Below are 14,020 nucleotides of genomic sequence, written 5' to 3'. Positions count from 1 at the left end.
GATATTCAGGATTAAATCACCCACTACAAGCTTAACCAAAATAATCTCGTCGCCTTTCCTTTTGACGTCCACAACTTTATCTCTGAAACTTTTATCGATCATAATTCCAACACCATTTCGACTCTTGTTAATACCTGTGTACCATAACTTGAAACCAATTCCATCCACTTCCTTGGCCTTTTCTCCAGCCCACTTAGTTTTCTGCAAACAAATAATATTCACTTTCTTTCTAGCAAAAACATCTGCTAACTCCCTCAATTTATCCGTTAAAGTTCCTATGTTCCAGCTTTCCAATCGCATCCTTAACCTCTGGACTGTACTTGCACGCCACGCTTGCCCATCTGCGTGTTGGGACCCTGACATACTTCTCACCAAATCCGAGTGGAGACCTGGCGCCTTGCCTTGGGGCAAGGACCCTAGCACATTTTTCACTACACCCGCGGCCCGATGCAGTGCCATGGGTTCATCACATAAAAATATAGCTGTTTTTTATGGCCGGTTCGCTACACCTGATGCCAACCCTCCTCCTTTATCCTGACTTGGGACAGACCATGCATGCAAGCACACATGGGCGGAGTTAATATAACCATGCATAATTGAATAATAATAATAATACATGAATTTTACATTAATATCTTTAAAAAATGTATAATGAAAGTTGCACAAATAGTTTATCTACATAATTCTTAGATAAAATTAATTGGCAATCTTAATTTACTCAACAACTAGCTTACATATAAAAAAATTATCAAAAGAATTATCAATTAAATTAACCTAAGTTATCCATATGTGAGAGCAACCATATGTAAAATGTAAAACTAGATTTTTCTATTTAACTATTTTTAATAATTTAGTGAAGTATGTTGTTAGATAGAAAAGATTATTAAGAGCTTCGTAAAATTATTATTTCATTTTTCTAACCTACAAATAAAAGTATAAAGAATAAACTATAATTTAATCTCAAATGTGTTAGAAATTAGATTTTGACCCTATACTTATTCATAATTTCATATTATGACAAGTTTTGCATAAAATTATAACAGTATCTAGAATTATCCTAAAGGTTTTTAAATGAGGGTTACGTTTCTTAAAGTTGATAATGGGAAGATGTGTGTTGGTTGAGTTGTGCAAGTATGGTGGAAATGGTAATGGGTTTGAGTGTTTAACTAATTTAACTTACAGAAATATTTTTTGTGCCACGTACTCACTGTGATGGTTATTAAAAAAAAATTATATTCTTCTCATAAACTTATCGATCGAGTGAAGAGAGAATTTTTTTTAATATTATAATAATATCATCACAGAGTACTCCGTGCCACGGTTTTAATCCTAGAAAAATATGATTTTTCATGTATGTTAATCTTCTATTGGTTCTACTAAAAATGAGTCCATGACACCCAAGGTTCCACGCTTGTCTTTTCTTGATCAATTTTTACATAAAAATACACCTATACGTCAGCAACATATTTGCAGCCAAATTCTTATGATTTGCTAGCCCAGGGTTTTCACACCATTCTCCTATTCTTGCCATTTACTAACTAAATAAACAGGGAGTCAAAGTGTCTTCTCAATATGTGAAGCCAAAGAAATAACCTTTGAACTGTGGTGAAGAAGGAAACAATTTCAAAAATTATTTACATAAAAAAGACAGACACCGGGCATAAGCAACAATTATATAGTACAGGTATTTATTTGTTGCGACCGACTATGTGTAAGGCTATAAAAATCAGCGAGAAATCCAGCATGCTAAGTTGGAAGTTCATTTTGTTGGAAAGTGATTCTGTCTGTGCAGTGTAAGAGTGAACAGAACTGTAGAGTGAAAGAGATGGAATTGGAGAGGAAAAGGGCGAAAGTTGTAGTCGATTAAAAACTGGGTACGAAAACGCTGTAAACACTACGAGCGCTAGAAAAATAAGAGAGCAAAAGATAATATATTCATAACCCTAAACAAGCATCTCTCAGATGGTCTGAAAGTTTAACAAGATTAAAAAACAAGTTTACACATAATTTTGCTTTAAAGCCTATCGCATTTCTCAGCTACAGGAAACTTCACAAGCAAGAACACTATACATTATGAGCTGTCCCCTGACCTGTTTTATAATCCAAAAGTTCTCTGTCATGCTCCATTCTATCCATCAGCTGATGATATCTCTTTTTTTTTTTAGTAAATTTCTTTAGATACTTCTCACGACGTTTACTGCATACTCCGATTTCTTCCTCAATTGTCCTCAGATCTGACTTCTTTCCTTTAATCTGTGACAAGATTTCTCCGGTTTCTGGACTGAGAACCATCGGATTCACACAACGAAAACATATTGAAGGATTCCTAAAACCAGAACAAGTTCGGTGGGTTATGTTTCTACCCAAATAACTTATCCTAATACAAATCAAAAACATAAAAATGCTAAACTGTCTTTAACATTCTTTTTAACACTGTAAAATCTCGATAGCCCCATAAATATCATGTGCCCACACCCTGTTAATAGGGCCAAGATTGTACCCAATAATAAAGAGGTATTGAAAATAAAGTATTGAAAAGTTTGTTCATAGCATTTTTCCAACCACATTATGCCTAAACTACTAGAAACCTCCACGCATTTTAACTGTAAATTAATTCCCTTTTTCTCCCTGTACCCTAACAAAGAAGTCAAAAACCCATAAATACATTTGGTTATACGATAAGGTAGAGAAAGCTAACAATTCTTCTAACTTGCAAATTTTAACATAAGATTTTCATCTTTCAACGAAAAAATATTATATCATTACTGAAATTCTCATCCATCTCTTCAACTGATTGCTTAATAGGCAACCTGCTAATAGTCCATTTTCATGTTCTGTGAGACTGAGAAGCAACAAACCCGAGTTATATCAATTAGCTCCACCAGAGAAGAACGAAATTATCCAATACCTATTTCGAGCCTCATAAAATCATGTAGCGGTAATGACAAAAGGACAGGGCCCACTGACAGAGGCAATATTCAAGTGATATTTGTTGAGCTCAAAGATTTTCCTTGCAGTTGGAAAAACGATTTTACAAATTATCTACAATCTGGTCCATATTTGTACAACTTGTCCAGCTTTTACTCCCAGTGACCAAATATGTAATATTTATGCCATTGACCCGGCTAATTATGCAAATTTATATTGATGGGTTCAGGACAACATTTCAAAGAGCTCTAAGCAAAAATAAGAGCAAAAGAAACCAGATGCACAAGAGAATATTTATCACACAAAAAAAACTGGATGAAATGCATAACTTCGGAGAATATTCATCACACCCACACACACATATATATAGAGAGAGAGAGAGAGAGAGATACCCATAACCAAGAGAGAGAACTGCATTTTCTCTTAAAATACCACCATCTAACGAAACAGCACCATCCACTATACATGCACGAGCAGCAACCATACTCTCCCTTGTTTTGTAAACATGGAGCTTTTTGAAAAGGCTAAACAGCACCGTCTCCCGAAGCCCATGGCCTAAAGCTGTCCTTGTCTGCATGTGATCGATGTCCAGGTCAACCATATTAACTGCATAACCAATAAAACCCGCTGGAGTTTTCCCATTTGACAAGCAAGGACGTGGCAAACACAACTTTCTCTGAAAGTCTTTTCCTCGCAAACACCCAGTGTATGGCCTGTCAAACCGATGCATATACATGTTGTTCTTTTAAAAAATAACAAACAACAAAGCTCCACGACGTAAGGCCTTGGCCTATAGTTTTTTTTTTTTTTTAATTATAAAATATTATATAAAGAGGGGAGTAGTGACCATGTTCCAATCTGGAAACAGCCTCTTCGCAAATATTATATAAAAGAGCAAACCCGATGCACAAGACTCTTTTCCAGACTCATCCTCTTATAAAATATAATAATATATAAATGAAAATCACAGTCATGACTGTTAAACTTTGTGTTACCTTATATCTTCAAAGCATATAACACGGAAACGCTTGCTTATAGATTTTCCAAGAGAAGCTGCTTCAGCATGTAAAGCATACCCACAATCAATTTCTCCATTTTGTGTATACTTCTCAAGAGATTGTGCAGCATCAAAGGATCTACAAATAACAGCCAGCATATTATCTTCACCAAGATACTCTGTTAATATCCTGCAGATAAGTTAACATAAACACATTTAGAAGTAAAATAGATTTAAAAACGTTTTATTCTTTATCAATGCATTGAAATGGAAGAATTTTCATTTTTTTTTTTCTGAGGGGAGAGGCAGGGGAGTGAAACATTACTCGACCTGCTAAGCTCAGGACTCTGAACGGTTCCAAGGAGGGCAACGATACCTATAATATCTTCCATGAAATAGTTCTGTGGGTTTTGGTGCATAGAAAGTGTACTCAAGACACCAGCTGCTGAGTTTTCCATACTTCCAATTTTTGTAGTCAATTCGTCTTTGGTAGAGAAAGAGTCCAGATCGCCCAATTGATAGGGTTGAACCTTCTCTGTGCAATTAAGACAGACACAAACTATCGACAACGTCATTTCTTTATTTGATCACTTAGTAGTCTATTGTGTTAACAGAAGAAAACAATCATAATAAATCCACAATTAGATCTACAGATATAACTCACAGGACAAAAAGACGTCAAATGCAAAAAAGTCATATTCGGTGAATATGATCTTTAAATCTTAATTACTTCCTGTCTTATCTTGATCTGATAACTGTTAAAAATAATACAACATGATAGTAATATAACTATATATTTATTTTTTGCTAATAGCTAATCTAAGCACATATCTCACATTATAAAATTTAAAAACTAGAAAGTTGTATGCATGTACGTTTATAAGACAGGGAGAGAATGAGAACCTAGCAGCTGCAGCATCTCTTGGTCAGTTTCAGCCTTTAGCTCATTCAAATTATTAAGATGACTTTCTATTCTATGAATTTTCTCCCCAAGTCTGAGTATGCCTTCAAGTTTCTACAAAGAAATCAAGACGAACTCAAGTTGTGACAAAATATGAGATTTATTGAAATAGACATTACTAAATCATAAACCATTAATTTGCTGAAACCAAAAGAAGTTACTATGCCAAATAAATACAAAATCACTTGACTTTCAGCCTTCACAATTTCTTGTGAGAAGGCATGTTAGAGAGACATAAAACCAATCTTGGCTACCACCTAACAACTTAAGTTTTCAGCATATTTAGTTAATCTATGACACCACTATTAAACAAGTTCACCGTTATCATGAATTTTGAAACATAACTAAACACAAATATCCTTCCACTTTCACATCCAAACCATTTATATCTGAGAGCAAAAACGAACAAAACAGAATTCATTACTGATATACCTGGACACCATTATCTACTACGGAGATCATTAAGTTATTTTCTTGATTAAATGATGGTAGGTCCTGCAGGTGCATAATAGTCTTATCTGCCGATGGAGTTTGACCAACATCATTCTTCCCTTCTGGTATTTTGATACCAGAAACCTGCACACGAATCCCGCCAGCTATAATTCAGAGCTGGACCAAAATCTAGTAAAGACAAAACTTTACAACCTTAACATTCAGACATAGCTCGGTATATTGTATGAGCAGATTCAAAGCAATAAGTCCCCTAATTTACTAGAATACGTATTTTGAAACCTTCAGACTCTATTAAACAACCTTAACACTGAGGCACTGTTAAAGAAGTTATCATGAATTTTGAAACCTGAGAAACACAAATATCCATCCAAGTTCACACCCAAACCATTTATATCTGAAGACTAAAAAGAACAAAGCAGAATTCATTTCTGATACCATGTCATCATTATTTACATCGGAGATCATTAAGTTATTTTCTTGATTAAACGATGGTAGGTCCTGCAGGTGCAGAATACTCTTTTCTGAGGATGGAGTTTGACAAACATCATTCTTCCCTTTTGGCATTTTGATACCAGGAACCTGCACACAAATCCCACCAATTATAACTCCGAGCTGGACCAAAATCTAGCAAAGACAAAAACGTTACAATCTTAAAATTCATTCAGACATAGCTCGATATATTGCGTATGAGCAGCTTCAAAGCAAGAAGTCCCATAATTTATTGGAATACATATTTTGAAACCCTCAAGCACTATTAAACAACCTTAAGACTCAGACACTATTAAACAAGTTTATTGGTATAATGAATTTTGGAACATGACGAAACACAAACATCCAAACCATTTATATCCGAGAACAAAAACGAACAAAGCAGAATTCATTTCTGATACCTTTGCACAATTATTTACTACGGAGATCATTATGTTATTTTCTTGATTAAATGATGGTAGGTCCTGCGGGTGCAGAATACTCTTATCTGAGGATGGAGTTTGACAAACATCATTCTTCCCTTTTGGCATTTTGATACCGGGAACCTGCACACAAATCCCACCAAAGGAAGAGAATGAGAGACATGTAGTGAATGATATAGGTAAAAAATAATAACTACAAATATACTGAATACTCTGATACACTTACTATGTCTTAGCTTTCAATTTCAAAAACTATGTCTTATCTTTTTTAATTTCAGAGACTATAGAGTTTTTCATAAAAATGGTAAAACTTTATAAGACAGGATTTAACATTTTTTTTTAAAAAAAATGGATTTAATTATACTAATAAAAAAATGTAATATGAAAAATAATAGTAATTTATAATACAATAAATTAATAATAGTAATAAATTATAAATTAGTAGTAATAATAATAATGTGTGTGTGTGTGTCTCTCTCTCTCTCTATATATATATATTATTAGGATTAGATGATAAATTGTGATTGTTTGAATTATTAATTGATTGGTCATTTATGCATTAATGTTTGATTAGTAATGTTTGATGGGATAGGATATTGTGACACCCAAGTTATGTTACACCCATGTGACACCCAGTCAATCTCACCGGTAGATCGCTTATGTTGATCCAACAGTTATATTTATTTCCATCTTTGTATGGTCATGATTTTCCAAATTTAATATTTTATATTTATTTCTACCTTTGTATGGTTATGATTAAATATGGGAAATCATAACCATACAAAGGTAGAAATAAATATAAAATATTAAATTTGGAAAATCATGACCATACAAAGATGGAAATAAATATAACCGTTCGATCAACATAAGCGATCTAATGGGTGTAACATAACTAGGGTGTAACAATATCCTATCCCATGTTTGATTAGTAATTTTATTAGATATGATGAGTCAACATTGAAAGTCACTAATGAGTTAGCGATATTCTGAACCATAAGAAATTAAGAATAAAAAGGAAATATTGTATTGTAACTTGATATGAATTTTGGTTTGATGTAATCCTAATTCCTAGAGAGTCATATGGTAGCTTGATATGAATTTTGGTTTGATGTAATCTTAATCCATAGAGAATCATAGGTTATAATTGTATGAAATTCGGTATATGTAATCCTAATCCCTAGAAAGTCATAATCTAGCTTTATGAATCTTGTTTGATGTATTCTCGATGCTTAAGAAATCCTAGGATAGTTATTTCCAAAAAAAAAGAAATCCTAGGATAGTTTTATTCGAAATTTATTTTAAAGATATTATAAGATAATTATATTGTTGGAAATTTTATTGGATTTCATTTATACATATAGAAAATAATTGAATTATTTATACAATTACAGGTTGTTTTATTTGAAATTTGTTACACGTAAATTCTAATCCTCAGAGTATTAATTTTTTTTAAATAATTAATATTATATATATATTTTTATCTTCTTACAAATTATTTATATACCTTCTTCTTTACATTGTTGAATAACATAAAATGCGACTGTTAGTGACATAAATTTATCAATATATTAACATGTTAAATATTTTTATAATTAATTATTTTGTGAAAAATTGACTAATATTTTGATTTATTTGAAGATACTTTAAAATTTACTAAATTAGGGAACCTAATATATTAATAGTGTGATTTAATAAGTTTAGATCAACCTTAAGATACTTTTGATGTAAAGACCCATTAGGTTAATTTCTAAATTTTCTCAATATGTTTAATTATTTTATTTTCATGATCTTCTTTTATATATGAACATTATTGGGAATTTTGTTGTGTTTAATCTTAATTTATAGGAAATCACAAGATTAATTACATAATTATTTTCTTGGATGTAATCTTAATCCCTAGGTGTTCTTAGGTTAGTTTTGCGTGAACATTTTTATATATATATATATATATATATATATATATATGTAATTTTTAAATTTAAATCACTACATGTGATAATTAGAATATTTTAGAAAATTTTATTATTTTGAAAATTATGATTATGTGCGATATATGAATAAATTTGGAAACTATGATTATGATATGAAAATTGATTATGTATATGGATCTTATTGAATAATTATACAAATTATGAAATTATGATGCTTTTAGGGGGTGTTTGGTTGAGGAGAAATTTTTTGAATATTAGGAAAATGTAATTGATAGGAAAAATGGTTGGAAAGTGGGTTTGATAGAAAAAAGTAAAAAAAATTGTTTGGTTGGAAAAAATTTAACCGGGCAAATTAGGTAAGATTTATAAAGTCTATGTTTGGTTTGAGGTAAAATATATATGGAAAAATAAGTGGCAATTACAAAAATGTCCCTGTTTTTAAAATAACTGTAAAGTCTATGTATCGTCCAATAATTAGTTATTCCTCTTTCTTATTCTTAAGTTAAGCAAGTCCCCGAGAGGGCTTAGTGGATCCATGATTTATGTTTCGTCTTTCGTTTCCTTTCCGTTTAAAAAGGAATCATAAAAACGAAGGAACCCACCATTTCTTTATCTATTTCTATTTCATTTACTCTTTTTTTATACCATGATTTATGTTTCGACATCATCTTCAATTTGTTGCAAATTCAAAAAAGGAGAGCAGAGAGACAAAGAAGGATGCGTGGGAGGTTAATATAAAAGGAAATGAAAAAAAAAAAGAATTGTCGGTCAATACTCAATGCGCAGATCCGCTTCCTCCTTTTCATATCAGGGCCTGGCAGGGCATGTAAGTGGTTCCAAAGCATTCTTGTTAAAATTGAAAAGGATCGATTTGTTGTGGCGTATAATGGTCTGATTTGTTGTGGGGCCATGTGGTTTAGCCGGCTATCATAATAAAACCACCTCCAACAATGCTTTTTAAACAGTGCCAAAGTCTAGCATTCTTTCACAAAATTGAAAATGCTATGCATCATGCTTGCCTAGGTATTCAGCCATTTCTCTGTCAACCAAACAAGTGCTTTCCAGAATGCCAACTTCATTTGCATGGGATAATTTCAAAAACCCCTCAACCAAACACCACCTTAAGGAAACTTTCTAAATAAGAGATTTATGATTGAATTGAAATTATGTGTGATTGTGATTAATTAATAGTGGGAGGATAGCTTTAGGATGGTACCTCCCAAAGTGATAAACATAACCTTTGGGTTTATGCCTCCGATATATTTATACGATGTGGACAGAGATTATCTGTTCTTCTCAAAGTGGTATCTGACAGGATATCCGGATACTAGTAGCAACTTTGGGAAGAGGTGTGTACACTAGGAAAAGATGTTTTTGATAATGGCCAAATTGTTGATATGTGAATGGCAAGATATTCGAGTCATAGGGTAGACTAGCAGGATCTCTAGGTCTACCATGGTTCTCTTCCCAGTAAATATACTAAATGAGCTTAAACATGATTAATAATAGAATTTGATATTTGATTTGATTATGATGAATATTTGACTTGTGATTATTATCATCTATGTAATATTGTGCCGAATATGTTAGTTGATGATTATCCTTATTAAAATAGGGTTTGCTTTTTCTGCAGTTACTGCAGATAACTTATCTGCAGTAAGCCTAATACGACGTCGTTTTGGGACGGAAATCATGGTGTTTTTGTAATTTTAATTTATTTCAGGGTTATAATAGTATTTATATTTATAATTTTTTAAGATTTCAATACCAAAACGATGTCATTTTGTGAATAAATGCAGATAATTTATCTGCAGTAACTGCAGAAACATTTTTCCCATTAAAATATCATCGAGTTGATTATGCTGATTTATTGAGATATAATTATTCTAAATAAAATGCCTTGATTGATTTTGAGTTGATTATAATTATTGATTTACTTATGACTATCTTCGTTGTGTTCTAGATTGGGATTACCAGCTTTTGCTGATTGTTTAATTATTGATTTTGAGTTTGGCGCTGGCAGTGAGTGAGGATAACATCTCAAACTTTTCAAACTAGGCTTAGGAATTACAAAAGTATTAGATATATTTAGATTCTTAATTTATATTTAAATTTTTAAATATTTACATTGAATATATATGTTTTGGAATAAGATTATCTTTTAGTTAGCCTTGCACTTGTTCCTTTGTCCTTGTTATAGGTGCGGCGATAACATTTCCTCAAATTGATTTTAATTTAGTTTTAGCAATATTTATGTAATCTTATTAAATAATTTCAATGTTATTTTTTCTTTTTTTTTTACAATATCTCTATTATATGAATATTTTATTATTGTTAGAAATTTGGAGGTGTTAAGAAAAAAAACTTACACCTATAAGTTTTTTAGCGTAAAGGTTCACATGGTATCGATAAATGGATTTTTAAGTATTGTGAATACATGATTAAGTTAGCCTGTAAAATGATTGTAGACATTACTAATACAATGAGCTGAGACACTATTCACATCACCAATAAAAGCTTTTAACGAGAGACGTAAATATTTTTTGAAAAGATATACTAACCCCATCAACCTCCCGTTGTTGAACATGGCTTGGACCCAGCAAGTCAATTGAAGCAGGAGATTTCTGCTGTTTCTTATTAAGTCGATTGTCCCATTCAATGCTTTCAACAGCTACAAACTGTTATAAATTGCTTTGAATTCAGAAAGTCTTTCAACTGTATAGAAAACATGAACTTTAAAATATAATCAAAGAACCTTTCCGGAATCGATCACAGTTAAAGGTAAAGACAATGAACCATGAATGTCCAAACTTGCATCTTCATCACCCACAGAAAGGACACATCCATTCTCATCTGGGATATCTATTGGCCTTTAAAATCAAACAAACAGCGGTAATAAATTTTGAGAAGTGACGATTTTAGAGGATTATATAACTTTGGGGGACAAAGTTTACAAATAATATGTACAACTAACCTGCATATGATTCGAGCTTCTCCTATTAACAAAGAAACTACATTGGTCAGATTTAATTCACTTTGCAGTCAAAATTAATTTCTGATCTAAAGTAACATATTATTCACAGCATAAGCATATCATCAACTAACGAAGATTTTACCTTCCGATTTTTTTACACGAGGGAAGGGAGTTTCTTTTTTTGTAGTGTTAACTAAATAAAATTATCCTTAATTTCAAGTATGCAACTTTCTCATGCACATCTTGACTTAATCTTTAAACTTGTAAAGCGTTAAAATCAACCAAACAAAAACAAATGCAAACAACAGAAGAACAGACGATAAGTTGTTTCACATTTTTCAGTTGTTAATGAAGAATGAAAATAATAAAATTGATTATCATATAAAATCCATTTTACATAAATATTTTTTAAGACTCCTTACTTATAGGATATAAAATTTATTTCCAGTTTAATCTTAGCGATATATTTCAAACAATTAAAATGCACCACTATCGCTGTTCAATTCTACGTGTTCTGTTAGGAAGACAAAATGAGAGAGAAATTATATAATTCATGTGTTCGACTACACCATGGAGACTGAATTATATAAATAGACAAGAGGTAATAAAGGCAAAACTTAAAAATAAAATAAAATCCTACTTACCATAATTATATGATTTGGTTAGTCTATATAATGAATTTAGTCACTATTTTATCACATTCAAATACTCCTCCTCAAATCAAACAAACACGTTAGATGCACCAAGTTTAACACATGTAACTTGTCCTAGAACACTCAAGAACTTAATGAAAACATCCGCCTGCAAGTCCTACTAATAAAGTGAGTGGTGAATTCTCAATATAAAATATCCTATCTAACTGGGATGAGATTTGCTTACCGGAAAGGAGGTAGCCCTTAACATATCAGCGCGATTGGCACTCTAGGATCCAAGTGCAAGGGGAACAAGGAAGAGGCATATTAAGGGCTGCTTGCCAGAAAACCGTGTTCAGCTTGAGAATAGGGAGTAAGCCCAAAGTCTTATCTTGATCAGAAAAATATTCCAATGGTAAACCACAGAGGGCTAGCAATATGACACTAGCCTCCATTCTTGATTCTTACAGTACCCTTGATCTAAGGGCTTTGATATCACTATCGGGAAAAATTGCTTTTCTCTACTTTTACAAATAAGCCAAAGAGGAGATAAGAGTACAAATGAAGAACACATAACTTTTTTAACGTGGAAAACCCCATTAATGTAATGAATAAAAATCACGAGACCAATTCCAAGAAAAAACGTTCACTATGAAAATAGGATTACAGAGGGTATTTCTCTCTGGTATAAAATTTAGAGGTTTACTCAAATTTTCATCCAACAGAAGGATGGATTACTAATAGTCTCTCTCTCTCTCTCAAATAGGATTTCTCTTGCTTGGTGCTCCAAGTCTTCTCCTCCTCTATTTGTAGATGGATAGGAAGGTTCTCTTCCATGCCCTTAATTGTTGTTCATTTTAATGAGGAGGATTTCAATGTAACCTTTCATTTTTCCATGAGGTCTTTTCTTTTTCCCATGCATGGAAAGTTGAAAAGTCATTAACCTTTCATAGTCCAATGTTGCATCTAATTAAGGAGAAATAACTCCAGCAAATCTCCCTATTTTCAAATTAATTAGAGCGAATTACCACCTTGTCTCGTTCGCAACAATCTTTGAACTTCTTTGTAGAAACAATCTTGGTCATCATGACAAATTAATTCGAGTCAGTGAGGAATTTGCTAACCTGTAAATGTTTCTCCTCTATCACATCTTGGATCCAAAGGTTACAAGTCAAAATCAAGTTTTAAATCATACGATCGTCCGATCCTATAATTTTTTACATCCAATCGGTCCAAATTGCAACTAGGATCGTAATCCTAGCAAGATGAATGGGTTCAATGTATAACTCTTAAGATCGGTGTGATTGAGCGAGGTTCGATGTGTAACTCTTAAGATCGGTGTGATTGAGCGAGGTTCGATGTGTAACTCTTAAGATGAGTGTGATTGTGCGATCCCACAGTGTTTCTCATTCAGGAAAAAATCTCAGCACACAGAACCCGTTTTTGTTACCCACGACTTGAAATTGATTAAAAACATTTTCAAAGACTCTAATCTTGTAATTTGCAATTGCGATTGAGACTTCTTTGCCTTGTGACTTCTCCATTTGACTTGCTATTATTGGCTGTTGCAACTAGACTAGGTCGTGCGATGGTGGTTGGTTTGGCTACTTGCATCAGGATTACAGGACCTTTGCGATGGTGGTTCAATCAGGACCTCTGTGAAAGTGGTTGGTTGTGAGTTGCTATAGGCTTTCAATTGAGGGAGATGTAAGAAAAGTACAATGCAAATATTATGAGACGGTAGTGAGCAGAGGTAATTAACGACCACAACATCATTTGACAGAAATACAATATAATGTTTATGCGTGTAGAGCGATGCCTGAAGAAGTAAAGAACGAAATGTTAAATATTATAGCTAGATTGCAAGAAAAAATATTAAAAAAAGTCTAAGACTATCACACAACAACAACAAGAAGAGTCTAGTATTGGAATTGAAAAAAGAAAATGGGATAAAGATGGATGTAGTATTTTCAAGGAAAGTAGAACAACTACTCAAACAACCATCAACACCATACTTAAGAAAAATATGAGAGAGGAGGCATGTCTTGACAGTTTTGAATCTATTTCAAGACATTGATTGGGTTTCAAGCCACCATCCTACTATGAGTGCAGAGTCAAATGTTTGAAGAAACAATATAATATGGCAATGGCAACTATTAAGAATACAGAGCTCAATGGAAGAAAATGGGATGCCTAATACCGATTGAAGGGTGGACTGATAAAAAAAGGAGAA

At 32.5% G+C, this 14,020-nt stretch overlaps 1 protein-coding gene across 1 annotated transcript in view; it reads right to left on the bottom strand.

Moving 5' to 3' along the window:
* Positions 1-1,947: 1,947 nt before the first annotated feature.
* Positions 1,948-14,020, bottom strand: part of LOC133286688 (uncharacterized) — a gene marked incomplete at its 5' end in the record, with an annotated part of 33,719 nt that continues 21,646 nt past the window's right edge. Inside the window, 11 exons of the mRNA XM_061484136.1 lie at positions 1,948-2,326; positions 3,321-3,641; positions 3,924-4,115; positions 4,256-4,460; positions 4,829-4,940; positions 5,319-5,462; positions 5,775-5,918; positions 6,230-6,373; positions 10,743-10,859; positions 10,937-11,051; positions 11,156-11,177. Of these exons, the coding sequence (XP_061340120.1) occupies positions 2,065-2,326; positions 3,321-3,641; positions 3,924-4,115; positions 4,256-4,460; positions 4,829-4,940; positions 5,319-5,462; positions 5,775-5,918; positions 6,230-6,373; positions 10,743-10,859; positions 10,937-11,051; positions 11,156-11,177 (1,778 nt within the window). The remainder of the gene's footprint in view (positions 2,327-3,320; positions 3,642-3,923; positions 4,116-4,255; positions 4,461-4,828; positions 4,941-5,318; positions 5,463-5,774; positions 5,919-6,229; positions 6,374-10,742; positions 10,860-10,936; positions 11,052-11,155; positions 11,178-14,020) is intronic.

Source organism: Gastrolobium bilobum, unplaced genomic scaffold (genome assembly GCF_033153095.1).
Source record: "Gastrolobium bilobum isolate Gb01-03AN ecotype WA unplaced genomic scaffold, APGP_CSIRO_Gbil_v1 utg102725, whole genome shotgun sequence".
Classification (NCBI taxonomy): domain Eukaryota; kingdom Viridiplantae; phylum Streptophyta; class Magnoliopsida; order Fabales; family Fabaceae; genus Gastrolobium; species Gastrolobium bilobum.
Note: the sequence above shows the minus strand (reverse complement) of the source record. Positions and strands in the feature narration are given on the sequence as shown.